This window comes from Salminus brasiliensis, chromosome 15, assembly GCF_030463535.1.
Source record: "Salminus brasiliensis chromosome 15, fSalBra1.hap2, whole genome shotgun sequence".
NCBI lineage: Eukaryota > Metazoa > Chordata > Actinopteri > Characiformes > Bryconidae > Salminus > Salminus brasiliensis.
In genome coordinates, this window is record NC_132892.1 from 8682495 (window position 1) to 8701749 (window position 19255).

General features: G+C 38.5%; 1 protein-coding gene across 1 annotated transcript; it reads left to right on the forward strand.

Annotated features, from left to right (window-relative positions):
* Positions 1-556: 556 nt before the first annotated feature.
* Positions 557-18917, forward strand: gart (phosphoribosylglycinamide formyltransferase). The gene is made up of 22 exons (XM_072657379.1): positions 557-640; positions 2020-2173; positions 2449-2544; positions 3250-3424; positions 4322-4433; positions 4920-4988; positions 5095-5220; positions 5513-5600; positions 5866-5951; positions 7193-7361; positions 8195-8429; positions 9993-10087; positions 10583-10692; positions 10809-11007; positions 11809-12060; positions 13956-14108; positions 14412-14615; positions 15022-15174; positions 15809-15939; positions 16223-16364; positions 17250-17365; positions 18278-18917. Exons 2-22 carry the CDS (start codon positions 2029-2031, stop codon positions 18467-18469), a joined length of 3048 nt encoding a protein of 1015 aa, XP_072513480.1. The 5' UTR covers positions 557-640; positions 2020-2028; the 3' UTR covers positions 18470-18917.
* The last annotated feature ends 338 nt before the right edge of the window (positions 18918-19255 follow it).

Below are 19255 nucleotides of genomic sequence, written 5' to 3' on the forward strand. Positions count from 1 at the left end.
CTCCATGTACAACGGAATTGCGTTTGGTGAATCCAGTGTTTGCTTGATAACAGTAATAATTATATGATAATAGTAATTAATGGTAATTAATAATAATAATAATAAATAATGCCAAAACGACACCACTATATATATGTATATGTATATATATATATATATATATATATATATATATATATATATATATATATATATGTGTAGTTTTGGCTATTTATTATTATTATTATTATTATTATTATTATCAATAATAATAATATACTTGCGGTAATTGCACACAACAGTCACATCATTATTACCCCCGAGTACCAAAAACACACCGCGGACGTGTGAAAAAATAGCTTATTTTATACTAGTATTATTATTATTATTATTTTATTATTATTATTATTAGTAGTAGTAGTAGTGGTAGTAGTATTGTTGTTGTTGTTGTTATTGTAACATAAGCTCTAGGTGCGACAAAACTTACTTCGAATCAGTTGGGCTTGTGAGCCGAGTTATTGAAAAGAATCGATTGAAAAGAAACGATTCCTTGTTGCACGTCGTTTGCAGGGTCACAATCTACCCTGGCGCAATCCCTTCACTGAAACGGACCGTAGCTGGACACCATTTAGGCTACGTTATCCTCGCTTGTATTATAAAGGTAAGAGCGTAATCTAAATCATTTGGTGAAACTTTCTGTTGCATTTAGTTACTTACTTTTAACTTGCTACTGCCTTAGGGAAGTTATCTGTAGCATTGCTTCATCTGAACTTTTCTGCACACCTAGTTAGCTATATTTACGCTTGTCGGTGAGCACCTGAGCTATAAGCGTGGCTTTCTCGTAGACGGGCAGAATATGCGATATTCCAGGTGTCTTTTAAACAGTGGGCGTTTCAGTTTGTTGGCGTGAAGCTTTCTGAAATACAATGATTTAACATGCTTAACTTCGACCTCGTGAATCACATGGTTGCAGCGATCAAACCAAGTTAATCACTGCAGTAAATTGGGAGCCATGTGCATCGTTTTTGCGCGACCGAGTGGCCTGCTATTCCGTTATATTCATGCTCAAAGGGCCGTACAGCAGTATTTTGGACGATCTCTCAGGCTTTGGGAAATGTATCAGTGGGTTTTGGTGCCATAGGTCAAACAGGGGCGTTGTGAACTGAATCTTTGGGATCAAAAAGCTTGTACCTGGTTCTTTGGACAAGGTAAGGTTGCTAGTCTCATGGAAGGAATGCCTTAAATCTGTAGTACTTTTGTACAAGCTTTAGTAAAAGCATGTGCTACTACACTTTGTTTTGATGTGGAGTTCTGCTGATGTGCTCCTTGCAGCCCTTCTTTTTGTCAGGCAGATTAATGAGCTGTTTCATGGCTGTGTGAGTCCTGTCTGCTTGGACGTTTATGTTACATTTGGATTTAGTGCCTTATGGCCGTATAAAAGGTCACTGATTTTCTCCAGCTATTAAGATGTTGGTTCCAATCTCTTGCTGGTAACCTATAGGTCAGTTTTTGCATTCAATTAAACAGACTCCTTGATTATTTTCCCCCTCCCCTGATGTCCACTTATTGCAAATGTCTAGAGAACATTAAGTCTTCAAAATTTCACAAAACCGATTGCTCAATCCAATAAGATAAGGGCTGAGGGGCATTCCTATTGGACGGTCCTCACCTTTGGGCTTAAGTTATCTGATTGACAGAGAAGTCCTGCTGTGTAGAAAACCCCCCTGGACCTCTGCATTATGGCAATGCTCAAACCGGTCCATAGATATTCTGAAGTTTGTAGAGGTTCTGGGTGTGACGTCCAGAAACATCTACACCGAGTGTGGCGAGACGAGTGTGTGGCAGTAGAGCCAGTTTTTAGTTTGAGCTGCATGATGTTCCCTCATATTTCTTCATAAGCTGATGTAATGCACAATACAGCGAGGTTAGGGTTCCTATTTACTGCTGAGGATAACGCTTATAACAAACAACGTCCTTCTTAAACATCAGGCTTCTGTTTTTGGTAAACTTTGACATGATGCTCTGATTTGTGCTTTACAGACAGTTGCCATGGCAGAGCATGTGCTCGTGATTGGCAGTGGTGGGCGGGAGCATGCACTGGCATGGAAGCTGGCGCAGTCGCCTCATGTCCAGCAAGTCCTTGTGGCCCCTGGCAATGCGGGCACGGCCGACTGTGGAAAGATCTCCAACTCCGGTAAGCATATGTATAAACACTCTTTCGGACACTGGGAGCGGGACAGTTTTCTGGTGGGTTTCAGTGACCTTCAAGTTCTTCCAAGTACTGGATCTGAGTATGAGTTTAATTTGGGAAGGGCATTGAGAACCACATCTTCTCTTTACTAAACTAAGCTTAGTAAGCCGTTGATATTATTTGAATGCTTCTTAATACTTTCCTTGCCTTTTATAAATTGGTGGGTCTCTCTATCTCTCTCTCTCTCTCTCTCTCTCTCTCTCTCTCTCACATCTCAGCTGTTAGTGTGAGTAATCACACCATCCTGGCTCAGTACTGCAAAGATCATAATGTGGGACTGGTGGTGGTTGGCCCAGAGGTTCCACTAGCTGCAGGTAAGGAAACCTTTTAATACCACTGTACAATTTTAACATTTTCTCCCATTTAAATCTGTTTTATTGCATTTTCAAAGTTTGTTGTGGTCTGAACTAACTTTCACTTTTAAAGCTTGCATTGCTATTTTTGAGCCTATAAAATTAAAGGTCCCCTTCAAACAGAATGTCCCTCATTTTATTGAAATAAAGAATTTAAAAGTGACACCGTAATGTCACTGTTCCTCAATGACACAAGAATAAAACAAAATTACATATTACACATCTCTGCCTATTCAGCCTACCACAGTTTAGCCTCTGCCTACCACAGTTTAGCCCCGCCCACCATGCTTGCGCTTTGTAGTTCTATATTTACAAACTGTAGTCCACCTGTTTTTCTGCATATTTAATGTTCAGGACCTCACAGGACCACCACAGAGCAGGCAGTATTTGGGTGGTGGGTGTGTGTTGCACTGGTAAAGAGTGCATGAGACACAGCAGTGCTGATGGAGTTCTTGAACACTGTGTCTACTCAATGTCCACTCTGTTAGACCTGCCTACCTAGTTGGTTCACCTCATAGATATAAAGTCAGAAACAGAAGCTCATTTGTTGCTGCACAGAACTACAAAGTGGAGCTGATAAAATGGTATGTGTATATGTTTGAAACACTGAGATAGGTTCCTATAGGTTCTTATTGCTCAGGGTGAGTAAAGATCTTTTTGCCCCAGGTATTGTGGATGATCTGACAGCAGCAGGTGTGCCATGCTTTGGACCCTCAGCGAAGGCAGCACAGCTGGAGGCCAGTAAAAGCTTCTCCAAGAGCTTCATGGACCGCCATGGTATCCCCACGGCCCGCTGGAGCTCCTTCACTGACCCTCAGGAAGCCTGCAGCTACATTCGAGGGTAAGTTCACAGGAAGAAGGAGAGAGGATGTGTTGTGAGGTTTGTGTTATTTTAGGAACGTGGTTTGTGTGATCATCAGTGTCGGTGGCGTATTATAACTGATTAGAATCGCTTTTACATTTTTAACAAATCAATGCAGTTGAAACAGCTACCTTTGAATGAAGGCGGGGGTGGGCAGTGGAGGCCCGAATCCAGCACAGTTTGGTGATTTCCCTGCCCTAACAGTTGAATCAGGTGTACTTGACAACACTGTGCAGGAATCTATCTATTCAGGACTAAAGTTGCTCACCAGCACAATTTTTTAAGGGTGTATTACATTACAAATATTATTACATTTTGTGCTTGGGCCTAATCTAGGTCTGGGGAATTGCCCCACTTGGGCTACATTTGTATAAGTGGGCCAATTTCCCAGACCTAGAGTATGGCTTGATGAAAAATGTTTTGCCAAAGTGTATGTTCTTCGTAATAAGTTTTCCAGCAGATTTCATCAAACACTGAAGTCAACAAAGTTAGGAAGTGCTTACCTTTCATAAAATGGCTTATTATTCTATTGTTATTATTTTTACATATTATACTTTTTACCAGATCTTTTTCCATATTATAAATGTGTAACTCTCTTGTATTCTGTAGAATATGTTAATTGGTAACATCGTAATTTGATATGCTTCGTTTATCCTGCAGCAACAAATCAATTTCCCTCCGATCCTAATAAAGTACAACTCGAAAATAATAGAACTCACATTAAAAATGTCTTTGGTATTATTCAAATTTTTTTATATGTCTTTGGATTCTTGGGTAAGGTAAAGTCTGCCCCCGTTGACCATTAAGAAATATTAAGGCTTAGTTCTAAAGCAAAACTGTGAGCCAGTATGACGATGAATCTGACCTTTTGTGCAGAGCGGATTTCCCAGCTCTGGTGGTGAAAGCCAGTGGCCTGGCTGCAGGGAAGGGAGTTATTGTAGCGAAGGATAAGGATGAAGCCTGTCAGGCAGTACTGGACATCATGAAGGTCAGTGAGTTTCTGTTTTTGTAATTTTCTTTCTTTTTTTCTTATTTATTTGTTTCTTTATTTATTTTTGTCGATAAAAATATCGACTGGCAGATTTAAACTACAACAAAAATGATTAAAATTATTAAAATGAAAATTATTCATTTATGCTGATTGAGTCCTTCTCACTAGCGAGAATCATTTGAGTGATTGATGTTTCATGACATGGACAAAATTAAAGCTTGGTCTGCACTTTTCTAACCAGAATTGATCACCATGTAAATACTTTCATGCTTTAAGGACATGCAGTTACTGCACAATTGAATATGATTAGATAGGAGTGCTCCGTAGAACTGCAGCCTTCTGCAGCAATCAGTATTGGAGAGGCCGGTATTGCAAAAAATGTGAACAATGTGTTAGGCGTATGTAGCGTCGGCTCTGAGGACATATCTTAATTGTATTAAACACCTGCTTTTTTTTATATGAAAACATTTCCTTATCTTGTAGGACAAGGCATTTGGCACTGCTGGGGATACTGTGGTGGTGGAAGAACTACTTGAAGGAGAAGAAGTGTCTGTGAGTGTCTTTTCTTACTTGCACACACAAACGAATCCATTTATATATGCAAGTGTGTGAGGATTAATGCCTAACATGCACATTAAACCCTCTGTCTTCCTCTTAGTGTTTGTGTTTCAGTGATGGGTCTACAGTGGCTGCCATGCCCCCTGCACAGGACCATAAGAGGCTACTGGATGGAGACCAAGGCCCAAATACAGGGGGAATGGGGGCCTACTGCCCCACCCCACAGGTAAATAGTGATTCATGAGTCCGTATTATCATAGTGTCTGGGTTTTTATCTTGATTACTGTGCTTACTTCGCACAAATCAGTACTCTGCCAGTTGTGTGTGCTTGCAAGGGAATTTCAGAACTGTCATTTGAACAGTTTAGCCCAAAAGGGAAGATTTATCCAATAGGGATGGGCTGTACCCAACTGGACAGACATGACCTTTGTCTTAAGTTACTCAGATCTGCTTTGTGACGTAGCTCACGTATCTCGAGAGCCTTCAGTAGATCAAAGTCACTGTGTGTATGCATGTAGGTACCTGAGGAGATGCTTCAACAGATCAGGACCACTGTTCTGCAGAAGACAGTAGACGGCATGAAAGAAGATGGCATACCGTATGTGGGTATGTGATTTGCACTTGAAAGTGCCTAGATGCTAATAAAAATAAAAAGGGTTCTGTAAAGTTCTGTATATATTGGAAAAAACACCTGGTGCTATATATAATTATTTTTAAGAAAAAAAGAGATTGCTCTGCTTCACTATTTTATGTTTATTATAGCTTCTTTGTTTTAGGAACAATAAAGTGAAGTTTCTATGATTAAAGACACCTGATAATGCTTGTGCAAACAGCTGTTCATTGGCCTTTGAACTTCCGCCCCTCTCCCCAGGTGTGCTTTACGCAGGGCTGATGTTGACCAAGCAGGGGCCAAAGGTGTTGGAGTTCAACTGCCGCTTTGGTGACCCCGAGTGTCAGGTCAGTGTGTAGATTGTTTACTGTTTCATCACTAATCAATAAAATGACACAATGGGGTTGGTCATTGAACCTTATTATCTTAAATTGTTTTAAAGTTGTGTGTTTATTTGACCTCCTGATCAGCAAAAAAAATGCACATATGACTTTTATTTTGTGTTAGATTTGGTGCATCATAATGGTTTTTATAAACAAACAAAAACATACAGAACACTAAATTAATTTATCCCATATACTCAGAGTTGTCTTTCAATTTTTACAATATTACTTAATTCAGGGTGTAGAATGATTCTAATGGGGCTGTGGTGAAAGCTGTCTTCTTTGACAGTTTCTTGATTTCCTGCTTAAACACAACAGAAGGCTTTTCACAAAGCAGGATTAGTCAGGCCACACAACCCTGTCCAATTAGAGAAAAGCTGATGTACATTCCTATTGGACAGTGCTTACCTTTGAGCTTAAGGTGTTTGTGTAAAATGCCCCCTGGTAAAATGTTTAAGGTTCAGTAGGTATGTTTTAAGCAGGGAACAATACTGTGAGGACTCCAGTCCTCCAGGACTACAGACCTTCAAGATTTTACTGTTGGCATTACAATTGCAGTGTTTTTCAGTGTAAATGTAAATTAAACATAAGATATTTTAATAGTGAAAAATATTATGAGCAAATTAATTTTTAAAAAAAGAAAAGCATCTAAAACCGAATATTGGATTGAAAACTTTGGATATTCTATTATTAATTACCAAACTTGTTTTGTCTGTTTTATATTCATTTCTTTTTCTATTACTACAGTTACTTTTACTAAATCATTGTTTTGCTGTTTTATTTTTATATGCTTATTAACCCATGTTTATTATTATTATTATTATTATTATTAGTTATTATTATAGTAATAATCATTATTATGATTATTAGACTGGCCCAGTGTGTGTGTTATTTCTTTAATTGTATAGATAATATAACTATTTTAATGACCTTGGACAGTGTGCCAAATATCCATAAGTAAATATTTTTTGAAAAAAATAAATAAATAAAGTGAAATTTTAAAATGTTGAAAGTTTCTGTTCAAATTTGAAATGCCTACAGTGGCCATTTTATTACATAAAGCATAAATGCACCTACTTCGTACTTATGAAAGTAGTTCATAAACTGGCCATTGATGACTTTCAGTGAATTATTGTAGTCTAGTTTATTGTAGTTGTCTTTCTTAATATCTGTACTAATTTATCTTTGTAATAATTTATCTTCAGATTTTGCTTCCCCTGCTGAAGAGTGATCTCTATGAGGTGCTGAAGAACACACTGCAGGCTAAACTGGCCTCCGATCCTCCTGTGTGGCTGGATAACAGCGCTGCAGTCACTGTGGTCATGGCCAGTGAAGGCTACCCTGGAGCTTACAAAAAGGGCGTTGAGATCACAGGTAAACTCTTCTAAATATGCCCCCGCTGGACGAGACAGCATCAAATGTCCTCACAACAAACATATTTTAAATTAGATGTTGATCATTATCATAACTGGTTTCCCTGTTAAAACAAACACCCTGAACAGAAGACTAATCGAGGACTACAGTCAGATGTGTTTGATCATGGACATCACCAAACTCTGCTCCATGACAGGACATCCCGAAGTTAGATTTAATTCTTATTAGTTTGCTACATAAAGCCCTTTTCTCACCTTTAAAAGCCAAGACGTTCCCTTTACTGGTGCATTTGGCATTTGCTTATTTAGACAGGATGCATGCGTTTGTTTTCTCCTGTATTGTACAAGCATATGCTAGGTCTTGTGCAGTAACATTTCTGTCAGGTTTGCAGGGTATTCTTTTCTGGCTTGTGTTCGCACTTAAAGCAGCATTATTTGAGAATTTCTATTTCTTGTTTTCGGGTTCCCTCTACAGTCAGGAAATGTAACTCGTGCTTTGAGACATATAGGACATGCTTGACACAGGCATTTCTGGACAAGCTGAGAGATACAGAATCGTTACAGAAAGTGGAAGTAGTATGTTGACTAAGGCGGTAGAGTAATATTGCAAGATTTTATGGCGCAGGTTATGCAGCGTTGGGCATTGTCCTGCCCGCTTCACCAGAGTTACAGTTAGCAGCATCCAGAGTAGCAGCGTTAGACACTATTCTTATAGTTCGCATAGTATGTTAGTATATTCGCGTAGTGTTGCTTTTAGCCTTTGCTGTTAAATTGTGTCAGGTAAGAATTGTGAAATCAAATGGAAAATGCTCAGTGGTCTCTGCATTTCTACAGGTCTGTCTCAGGTCACAGAGATGGGGCTCCAGGTATTCCACGCTGGCACTGCCCTAAAAGAAGGAGACGGAGTTGTGTCCAGTGGTGGACGTGTCCTGACAGTGACCGCTGTCCGCCCCACTCTAGAGAGCGCCTTGCACAGCGCCAATCAGGGAGTGGCAGCGGTGGGCTTCCCCAACGCTGTGTACCGCCGAGATATTGGCCACCGTGCCATCGCCTACCTCACCCGCACAAGGTGTGTGTGAGGAGCTGATGATTTATGTGTCTGTGTGTGTGTGTGTCTGTGTGTGTGTATATGTGTGTATATATAAATAATAATAAATAATTAGTCTGTATTCGGCTCAGAGTTGGGGTGTTTAGTACTCTAATGTAACAGTACAGTCACTGACGGAATAGGAAGGTTGTTCATCAGTTGTTCCTAAGATGAAACTATATTTGGGGCTTACAAAAAGGACAACAGTGGTGTCTGTCATTATAAGAGCATAGCTGTGAACAATTCTGCAACTTGACAACACATCATGAATCTGCCAGACACTTTTTATTTAGGGTTTCTTCAAATTTAAAAAACATTCTTAGGGAGATGTTGGTGACTGAGGCCCATTGTTTGTTTGAGTGCTACAAGTAGAGTGGTAGGAAATTTATTTGAAAGATTTAGATTTGCATTGTACTGCAAAAAGCTGACACATCTCATATTATGGTTGTTGTATGAATATTAAAAAAAAATAGTCGATGTATTTCTAAACATTATTTGTTTGTTTTTTGTCATTTTATTCAGTGAAATAATTTCACTGCATTGGCAAATATTTTTACATCCTTCAGTCCGTTATCTGCCAGTGAAGTAATAATATTATTTCACCTGATGAAATGAATTAATACAACAATCTTAGAATGAGAAATATTTAATGAATAACAAAATGTGCCAGTATCAGCACTATGGGCTCCGATAAAAAAGCATAAGTTAAAAAACAATAAGCAAGAAAACAAACAGCCTGTTTATTAAATACTGTGTTTTGTGTGGTGTCAAATATAACAATTACTTTTGACCGTGGGATAATTCCTTCCACAGACAAAAATGAGTCCACAGAGAAGCAAAAGTTGACGTCCCTGTCACTTTTTTTTTCCTTTCTTTTTTTTTTTATGGCCGTACCACAAGTAAAGCTGTTGTAAAAAAAAAAGAAATCTGGTTCTGCAATAATGTGCTAAAAGTGTTAAGCTGCAGTTATGTTGATTTCCATGATGCTGAATCCAAACAAATTGACTGGTAATTGTGTCTGTGTGTGTAAACAGTTCATAACAGTATAATGATTAGTTGAAAAGGTGTTCAGTTATGAATTAATAATGGTGCATCCGCGGGAAAAGCTCCTGATGGCACCAAATCTGGTGGTGCGTTTAATAAATCTGGCCCATTGTCTGCTTTTCATTTCCTTCAGTTGACAAGCGGATTTTCTGTTTTCTGTGACTTAACAGTTCATTTTAAAGAGCTAATAGAGATAGAGCTGCTTCTTCAGTAATATTAGTGCATAACATAAGTACAATAGGTTTACTTTATGTTCATATGTATTGTTGTGGGCTTGTGGACTGGATGTTTGTTTTTTGTTTGTTTGTTTGTTTTTTTTCTTTGTTTTTTTTTCTTTAATAAACGCAACATTTTGCAAAAATGTTCTTAACCACGTCTGTTTGGGGAAAAAAAAAAAAAAAACATTTTGTCAAATTATCAAAATTCACAGTATAAATATTTTTGTTGTTTATCAGAACCCAAAAGGGTGCACTGACATGTCCCCTTGTGTGCATTTTGCAGAGGATTGACTTATAAGGACAGTGGAGTGGATATAGCTGCAGGGAACAAGCTGGTGGACATAATTAAACCTCTGGCCAAGGCCACTTCTCGCTCAGGTACTTTCAAAAATTACAAGAAGCTCAACAATGCGGCTTAATAACCTGCACTACATTTTGTCATGATCAGAAGTCATTTCAAAAAATTCTGCTGTCTGTTGAAAAAGTATCTCCAATTTTGCTTTCAGCGTAAATGATTCTGGATGAAGGGACCAATAGAAATGCTCTGAATTACTTGGAATAAACTTATGTAATAAGAAGAATACATTTTACATTGAAAAATGTCAAAGTTGAGAGCAAAGTTTGCTCTTAGCATTTTCTCCTGTATAGTCACTATGTTGGAGAAATATAGTGAAATATAATTTAAAGTGGAATGTTGTAAAATGACCATGGGATTTTGAAACTTAATAGAATCAGTTATAATTAATAATAATATTCCAGAATTAGTTGACTTTAATATCCAACTTCAGATGTATGCCTCACAATGTATTTTTTTTTATTGTTATTACTACAGCTCTACTTAATTGAGTGTGTTTTGCGTTCTGTGTTTATCAGGCTGTAATGCAGAGCTGGGAGGCTTTGCTGGACTCTTTGACCTAAAAGCCGCCGGATTTGTTGACCCCATCCTTGTAGCTGGAACTGATGGAGTTGGCACCAAACTGAAGGTACAGATTGACCTTGATCATTTGTTCAAAAACCTTCATGAATGGCCGTTGGCTTTGGCTGGGGAACTGTTTGAGTGTTTCAGTAGCACAGCTATATTCTTTTACTGACCACTTAGATTGCACAAGTTTGCAACGTCCACAACACTCTCGGCCAAGATCTGGTGGCAATGTGCGTGAATGATGTTCTGGCCCAAGGGGCGGAGCCTCTTTTCTTTTTGGACTATTTCTCCTGTGGGCACCTGGATGTGGGCGTGGCCTCATCTGTGATTGGCGGTATAGCGAAAGCGTGCCAGATGGCAGGATGTGCTTTATTAGGTAAGTGTCACCAGCTACCCTCTAGCTTTGTTTTCATTTAAGTAGCCTTATGAAAATGGGAATTATTATGTTTATTTGTTTCTGTGTTAATTTTTGTGATTTTCCTAGGAATTTTATTTATTTATTTATTTATTTTTTTTATATATCTATTTTTTGGGGGGAAGCTGACATGGCTCAAGCAATGGTGTGCAGTATCTTGATGTTATGTAACAAATAACAGAAGGAATATAAAGTCAAATAAAAGACTTATACTAAATACACAAACTGAGAAACTAATATAAATTACAAATTTAATGAAAATATATGTTTGGATAACCTTTGTTGCGTATCCGGGCACTACCTCAGTTATGGCCAACATTTTCATATCAAAAATCTCCATATACATATTACATATAGTATTTCTGATTGTGTATTTTTAGTATTGCTGCTACCCAACTGGGACCGGAGTACCTTATTTCATTCCCTTTCCTGTACAACATGTCTGGAACGACCGTAAAACAAATTCTGTTTCTAATCCCTGGTCAAATAACATGCATTGCTTCTTAGTGAAAATCAGTGAATAATAATAATCTTCTACAGAAAACAGACTTATGATTTTAGACTTTTTCTCTTTGCATTTACTGAATTTAACATTGGGGAAAAAATAACATTTAAAAAACATTAATTATACATACATAACCTTGGAGCTCCAGTGCAAGACCAAAAGAACAAACCTCAGACTGCATTTGGTTTGGGGGGGGGATTTGAGTTTTTCCAGCATTGTTGACTTGTTGACTAAGAAATCGGTTTGTACATGTTCAGGTGGTGAGACTGCAGAGATGCCGGGAGTGTATGGCTCAGGAGAATATGATCTGGCCGGGTTCTGTGTTGGGGCAGTAGAACGGGGATCTCTCCTACCCAGGCTAGGGGATATTCAAGAGGGAGACCTGCTGATTGGTGTGGCCTCCTCTGGTGTGCACAGCAACGGTTTTAGCCTGGTGCGCAAAGTCCTAGAGCGGGCTGGCCTCCAGTACAGCTCTCCTGCTCCCTTTGGCCTACCTGGACAAACCATGGGTATGACTTTACAAGAGGGTGCACATATTGCCAGCATAATTTGTTACAAAGATATATATATATATATATATATATATATATATATATATATATATATATATATATATATATATATATATATATATATATATATACAGTGAGTCCAAGAAGTATTTGATCCCTTGCTGATTTTCTTCGTTGGCCCACTAATAAAGACATGATCATTCTATACTTTTAATGGTAGATGTATTCTTACATGGAGAGACAGAATATTAAAAAGAAAATCCAGAAAATAAATCTAAGGAATATATATTAATTGATTTGTATTTCATGGAGTGAAATAAGTATTTGATCCCTTAGTATTCATTAGCAGTTCTGGCTTTTACAGACCAGTTAGACACTCCCAATCAACTTGTTACCTGACCTGAAGCCACCTGTTCTCACTAATCACTTGTGTGAAAAACACCTGTCCACAGAATCAGACAGATCACACAGATTTCAAGTCTCCAACATGGGTAAAACCAAAGAGCTGTCACAGGACCTCAGAGTCAGAATTGTTGACCTTCACAAAGCTGGAATGGGCTACAAAAAGATTAGTAAGGTGTTGGATGTGAAAGTAACAACTATTGGTGCAATTATCAGAAAGTTTAAAGAGTATAACATGACAATCAACAGACCTCGGCCCGGTGCTCCAAAGAAGATTTCGCCTCGTGGGGTGGCAATGATGCTGAGAACAGTCAGAAATCGTCCTGCAACCACTCGGCAGGAGTTAGCAAATGACCTGAAGGCAGCTGGGACCACAGTTTGCAAGGAAACAATTGGCAACACTTTGCGCAACAATGGATTCACATCCTGCAGTGCCCGAAAGGTACCCCTGCTGAAGAGAGCACATGTGGAGGCGCGCCTCAAGTATGCCAATGATCATTTGAAAGATGAACCAAGTTATTGGGAGAAGGTTTTGTGGTCAGACGAGACCAAAATTGAACTTTTTGGCCTCAACTCCACCCGCCATGTGTGGAGGAAGAAAAATGCTGCCTATGACCCCAAGAACACTGTGCCCACCGTCAAGCATGGAGGTGGAAGCATAATGTTTTGGGGGTGTTTCTCTGCCAAGGGTACAGGGCTACTTCACCGCATCACTGGGAAGATGGATGGAGCCATGTACCGCACAATCCTGAGGGACAACCTCCTCCCCTCTGCCAGGGATCTGAAAATGGGCCGTGGTTGGGTCTTCCAACATGATAACGACCCTAAACATACAGCAAAGGCAACAAAGGATTGGCTCAAGAAAAATCACATTAAGGTCATGGAGTGGCCCAGCCAGTCGCCAGACCCTTAATCCGATCGAAAATCTGTGGAGGGAGCTGAAGGTCAGAGTTGCCAAGCGACAGCCCACCAACCTTCATGATTTAGAGAGGATCTGCAAAGAAGAGTGGGCCAAAATTCCCCCTGGTGTGTGTGCTAAACTTGTGGTTAACTACAACAAACGTCTCACCGCTGTGCTTGCAAACAAAGGCTTTGCCACTAAGTATTGAGTGTGTTTGGCAAGAGGGATCAAATACTTATTTTCCTCATTGAAATACAAATTAATTAAAATATATTCTTTAAAATTATATTCTGGATTTTTGTCTTGATATTCTGTCTCTCCATGTTAGAATATATCTACCATTAAAAGTGCAGAAGGATAGTGTCTTTATTAGTGGGCAAACAAAGAAAATCAGCAAGGGATCAAATACTTCTTGGACTCACTGTGTATATATATATATATATATATATATATATATATATATATATATATATATATATATATATATATATGATCATATCATATATATATATATGATTCATTTCTGATGTCCCAGAATGTTTTGGAATAGTAAGTTATTAGGCAGTATTTGTGGCTTTTTATTTTGCAGGTGAGGCACTGCTAACACCAACTAAAATCTACAGCCGCCTTCTCCAGCCAATTTTGCGCAGCGGAGCAGTGAAAGCCTATGCCCACATTACAGGGGGCGGCCTTTTGGAAAACATTCCTCGAGTTCTACCTAAAGAACTGGCTGTAGACCTGGGTAAGGATGCAGTGTTACACTGAACACAGAAGCCTATTAATAATAATAATATTTAATTCCAAAAAACAGAAAAGCTTTGAGAATGATGTGATCTTTGAACAGAAAACTGCTGCTGCACAGTTCAGTGTTTTTCCACATTTACAGGCTAAAAGTTTAAGATCAAATAAAACTTTTTCTTTCCCCCAAGAAATAACAGAATGTTATACGCAGAAATGTGTTCCTTAACATGTAACAAGAGGCTTCTGTTCTATTAGTGACATATGGATCCTTTCCTGAGTTGTAGTAATAAGGTTTGCTTTTCAGATGCAACTCGATGGAGAATTCCTGCAGTCTTCTCCTGGCTCCAGAAGGAAGGTGCTCTCTCAGAGGAGGAAATGGCCCGAACATTTAATTGTGGGCTAGGAGCGGTGCTGGTGGTTGGCAAGCAGGATGCCCAGAGGGTCCTCAGGCAGCTGCAGGCTCAGGAGGAGGCGTGGATTGTGGGCTCGCTCACACACAAACTGCCAGGTGTGTTTACCGTTATCATTTATTTGTCAGATGCATTGATATAGCGTGACAATTATTTAAATGAAACGATGATTAAACTTGATTAATTGTGTAGACAACTAATTAATTGTGTATATACTTTCTATGAGTTTGCACTCATTTTTGTTTGTTTCAGTGTCCAACAGTGACCGAAACATGGCAAAATTTTATAAGTTGTATAAGATACCAATGAAATAAGATGTAGATAAAAAGGTTAGAGGCATACAAACATTTAAAGATTCTACCGTCTGAATGAGACATGTGCATTAACAGCATTTCCTTTTTTTTTTTGTGTGTGTTTTTAAGAAGGTCGTATGGATGCACTTACTTGGATGTAGTGCTTCATGTGTAATCACCAGATTGTTTATATATATATATATATAAACAGGTAGAGAGGCTGTGGTGATCAGAAACCTGGAACACAGTCTAAGAGCTGGCCCCAACCCCTGTCCCGACACCAGTGTCCTGCAGAATGGAGCTTCTCACACAGATTCCAATTCCCGCAAGAGGACCAAGGTGGCTGTGCTAATCTCTGGGACTGGTAAGTGTCAGGAGCTTATACATTATTGTCAGAACTTGCATAATTGTGATATTTCACTAAATTAAACAGGTCCTTTTAAAGAGAAGAGCATGATTTCTACAGTCAGACATGGTGGAGGTTCAAAAGTGTTTTGGGGTCCAATATAGGGCCCAGTTTGTCAGTCTTTGCCAGTGGTATTTGTCAGTAGTCATGCAACAGTACAGTGACTCGTACCTAATATTAAGTTGAGGGAGCCAATAATTATGTGAAGTCCATTTTTTAGCTATGTGTATCTTTCTTCTTTCTTCTTTTTTTGTGTTGTTCTACTGCAAACAAAAGAAATAAACATGTGAATACCAAAGCATTTGTAAGTGCAGCAAGGTAATGGGAGAAGTGGTGCATTTTCTGAAAGAAGTGCTGTTGTGTGGTTAAAACGCGTAATGGTAGTCCTCAGTCTTGCACATTAGTTGATACTCTCAGCGCCTCTGGTAACTGTGATCTATTTGTATAGAATGTTTTCATTGGTCATATTGTCTATGAATGAATAGAAACTCATATTTGCTTATTGCCCAAATGTTTACTGAATACAGTGTATGAAAACAAATGTTGGGTATTATAATATGGTATTGAATTTTGTTGTGTTTGTGTCTCCTAGGCACCAACTTGCAGGCCCTGATAGAGCAGACTAAAAAGCCATCTAGCTCTGCCGAGATTGTAGTGGTCATCTCCAATCGACCTGGTGTGCTGGGTCTGAAGAGAGCCTCCATGGCCGGCATTCAGACTCGGGTACATGTCCTTCCAATACTTTACTTTCTGATTTGTAGGCAACTAAAAAATCACAGGTCTTTATTTTTCAGAGAACAGTTTAAAGGGCAGACTATTATATGTATAATATACTATAAGGGCACCTTTTTCCTTTTGTGGATTTGTATTGTTTTCATGGAAGAGAAATGCCAGCTACAGCTTTTGTAAACCTCCTGCAGATGATTGGTCTTGGTATGAGAAGCAGGCCTGTTTTGTAGAAGCTAGTTTGGACTGAGATGTATTTGTGCTTGTACCAACTCGTTAGGTGGTGGACCATAAGCTTTACGGGAGTCGTGCTGAGTTTGATAGCACTATAGACCGTGTCCTGGAGGAGTTTGGAGTGGAGGTGGTGTGTCTCGCTGGCTTCATGAGAATCCTTACTGGAACCTTTGTCAAAAAATGGAATGGTATGGAGCTAAACATGTCACACACTAACTCATGAATACGCTTCCCCCATTCATCAGTATCTCAAGAATTTTCTTAAATAATTGTTGTGAAAAGTCATAACAAAAGGTCTATGTCAGAATTATTTGCAGAACCATTCACAGCTATACTCTTATAATGTTAGATCCCATTGTCCTCATCAATTGAAAAAAAAAAATCCCAAATAAGAAAACTGCGTAAGATGAAATGTCTTCGGCCTGTGAATGAGGCCCGTTGTTTTCAGACCTTGGTTGACTTGCCCTGAGAGTTAGATACATTTGGCTTAGTGTAAAAAGTAATTTACACTACTGATCCCTGGTTCTCCTAAGAACTGTAGTCTGGGGTTTAGGATGAACCTGTTATCTACCATTTTGCAAAAGACAAAAAGTGATGTATGGAATTGTGCAAATGATGCAAAGTTTAAATTAACTTTTCAAGTGTTTAAAATAAATCTGTGCTAATTAACCCCTTCCCCACAAAAAAAAAAAAAACAAGAAACGAGACTAGCCGTTTCAGATATTCAGGGCAAGGGTGAAATTGGTCTAATGTAAAGGGTGATATTGTCACTCAAACATGGCAGACTGCAGTTCGATCTACTGCCTGGGGAAGAACACCACAGTATTTCAGGAACACCATTGCTCAAGACGGAATGGAAAAACTGAAAAAACATTTATGTATAAACGCTAGTTAATGTATAACTCTTAACTTATTAACACCTGTTGTACGGCTGTGCGTACAGTAAAGTGGATATTTGAAAAACAATGTTGATGAATACAGCACCTGCTGCATGTCCCATCCAGCTCTTTAAAATAATGAACCGACCAAGGCTTTATTTCTAGTGCTTCATATGACTGTGTTGTGTGTAACAGGAAAGCTGCTCAACATCCACCCATCACTGCTGCCTTCCTTCAAAGGTGTGAACGCACAAAAGCAGGCCTTGCTAGCAGGGGCTCGAGTTGCTGGCTGCACTGTGCACTTTGTGGCTGTAAGTCCTATAGGATATTCAAATTGGGCACAAAGGAATTATGTTTTTGGGTGGGGAGGGCCACAGGTAAAAGGTGATTATTTATATATCAAAATGTGATTATTCAAAATTAAATTTAAACTATTTACCTCAAATGTATTCAACTGCACAAGATGCTTGGTGTCCAAAGTTAAAAACGTAGCCCCTTAAAAAGCAAACTTTAGGACACCCAGCATGTCTCTGGCATGTCTCCACCTATTGGCTCTGTTTGAGAATGGGATTTTTGAGATGTTTGAGAATAACTGGGTAAATCTATTTTGTGGTGAGACACTCTTAACAATTAACCATGTGATGGAAATGTGTAGATTAGCTATGCACAGTGGTATCGAGGTGATTAGATTACATTACTTATGAACTATGATAACTAAAGCAATACTGAAGAAGCAAATTTTGTGGGGTTTTGCATGCTATTTAAATCCTAAACCATGACATAATTGCCAGAAAATTCTAATTCTTCTTGTTTTATTTGATCTTCTGACCAGTTGAAATTAAAAAACAAAATTTAATCCCATTTTGCATGCATTATGACTTATGATGCATCATAGTTGATATAGTTTTGTATTGAATGTTTTATTAATAATCATAATAATAATAATAAAATAAAATACTGTGAGCAATACATTCCAGCTATAACTCCTTACACTACAGGTTGCCTTTATAAATTTTATTCAAGTAATTTTAAACTTGCCAATTAGTATATATCTTTTCTGGTTCATGCATTGATTTAACTTTTTTTCTTATTTATTAAATGTATTATATAATATTGTTTTTATACTGTGTAATTATTTAATTATCACTTGGATGCAGAGGTCTCTTTTTTTCTTTTCCTTTTTCTTAACTGTATTTTTCTTTTTTTTTTTTTATATTCCACAGGAGGAGGTGGATGCAGGAGCCATCATAGCACAAGAGGCTGTCCCTGTGCTGATGAACGACACAGAGGAAAGCCTTTCGGAACGCATCAGGCAGGCGGAGCATCTGGCTTTTCCCGCTGCTTTGGAACTCGTAGCAAGCGGAACGGTCAGGCTGGGGGAGGACGGGCGCATCCTGTGGAGCCAGCCTGCATAGGGGTTATGACTAGAGTGGTGTAACCTGGAGCAAGTTCAGGGCAGAGCTAAATTATATAGATCAGACTTCATCAACATGTGGAATTACATCCAGTAGTAATTCTGAATTAGCTTTGTTTACATTACTGAGAGCACAAGTAACCTTTCATTTCCTCTCCGTTTCATTACTGTGCTGTTGGCATGTAGAACGCTCTTCTCTCTAGTTTTACAGGGAGGATAAATGTTACAAGTATTCCTGTGTTATCGTGTACTTCCAAGCATTCCATTCACAGTCAAAAAAAAAATCCATGGCATGGTTTCATTGTGTTGTAGTAGAAACGTTTGACACTAAAGTATTCTTTAAACATCTTATGTAAAGATATATTGCATGAGAGGTGATCAGGTTCTTAAATGTAGAAAGTACACAAAGATAAACTGCATTAAAACTCTTTACTTCTCTCTGCATGTAACTGTAGATACTGTGATTTGCTTCACACTGATGGTATTAAATCTTAATGTAGCCCTACACTTGCACAAGTGTAACAGCGTTGGTCCTGTATTTTAATCACATACTAAAAACGCCTCCTATAAAGTGTAACAAGGAACCAGTTTAACAAAGTCAAAGTTTTTTTTTCCCTACAGTATGTTTTTTTGTTTAACAGTAGGCTCCTAAAGCATTTTTTGTTTCAATGTACGATCCATAAATGACCATTTTAATAAACAGACAGTGGTTCTGTTCTGACAGGTGTTGTATTAAACCCTGACCATTAGTGTTGTTCTGTCTTTAGATCTCACTGTTCTGGCCAAA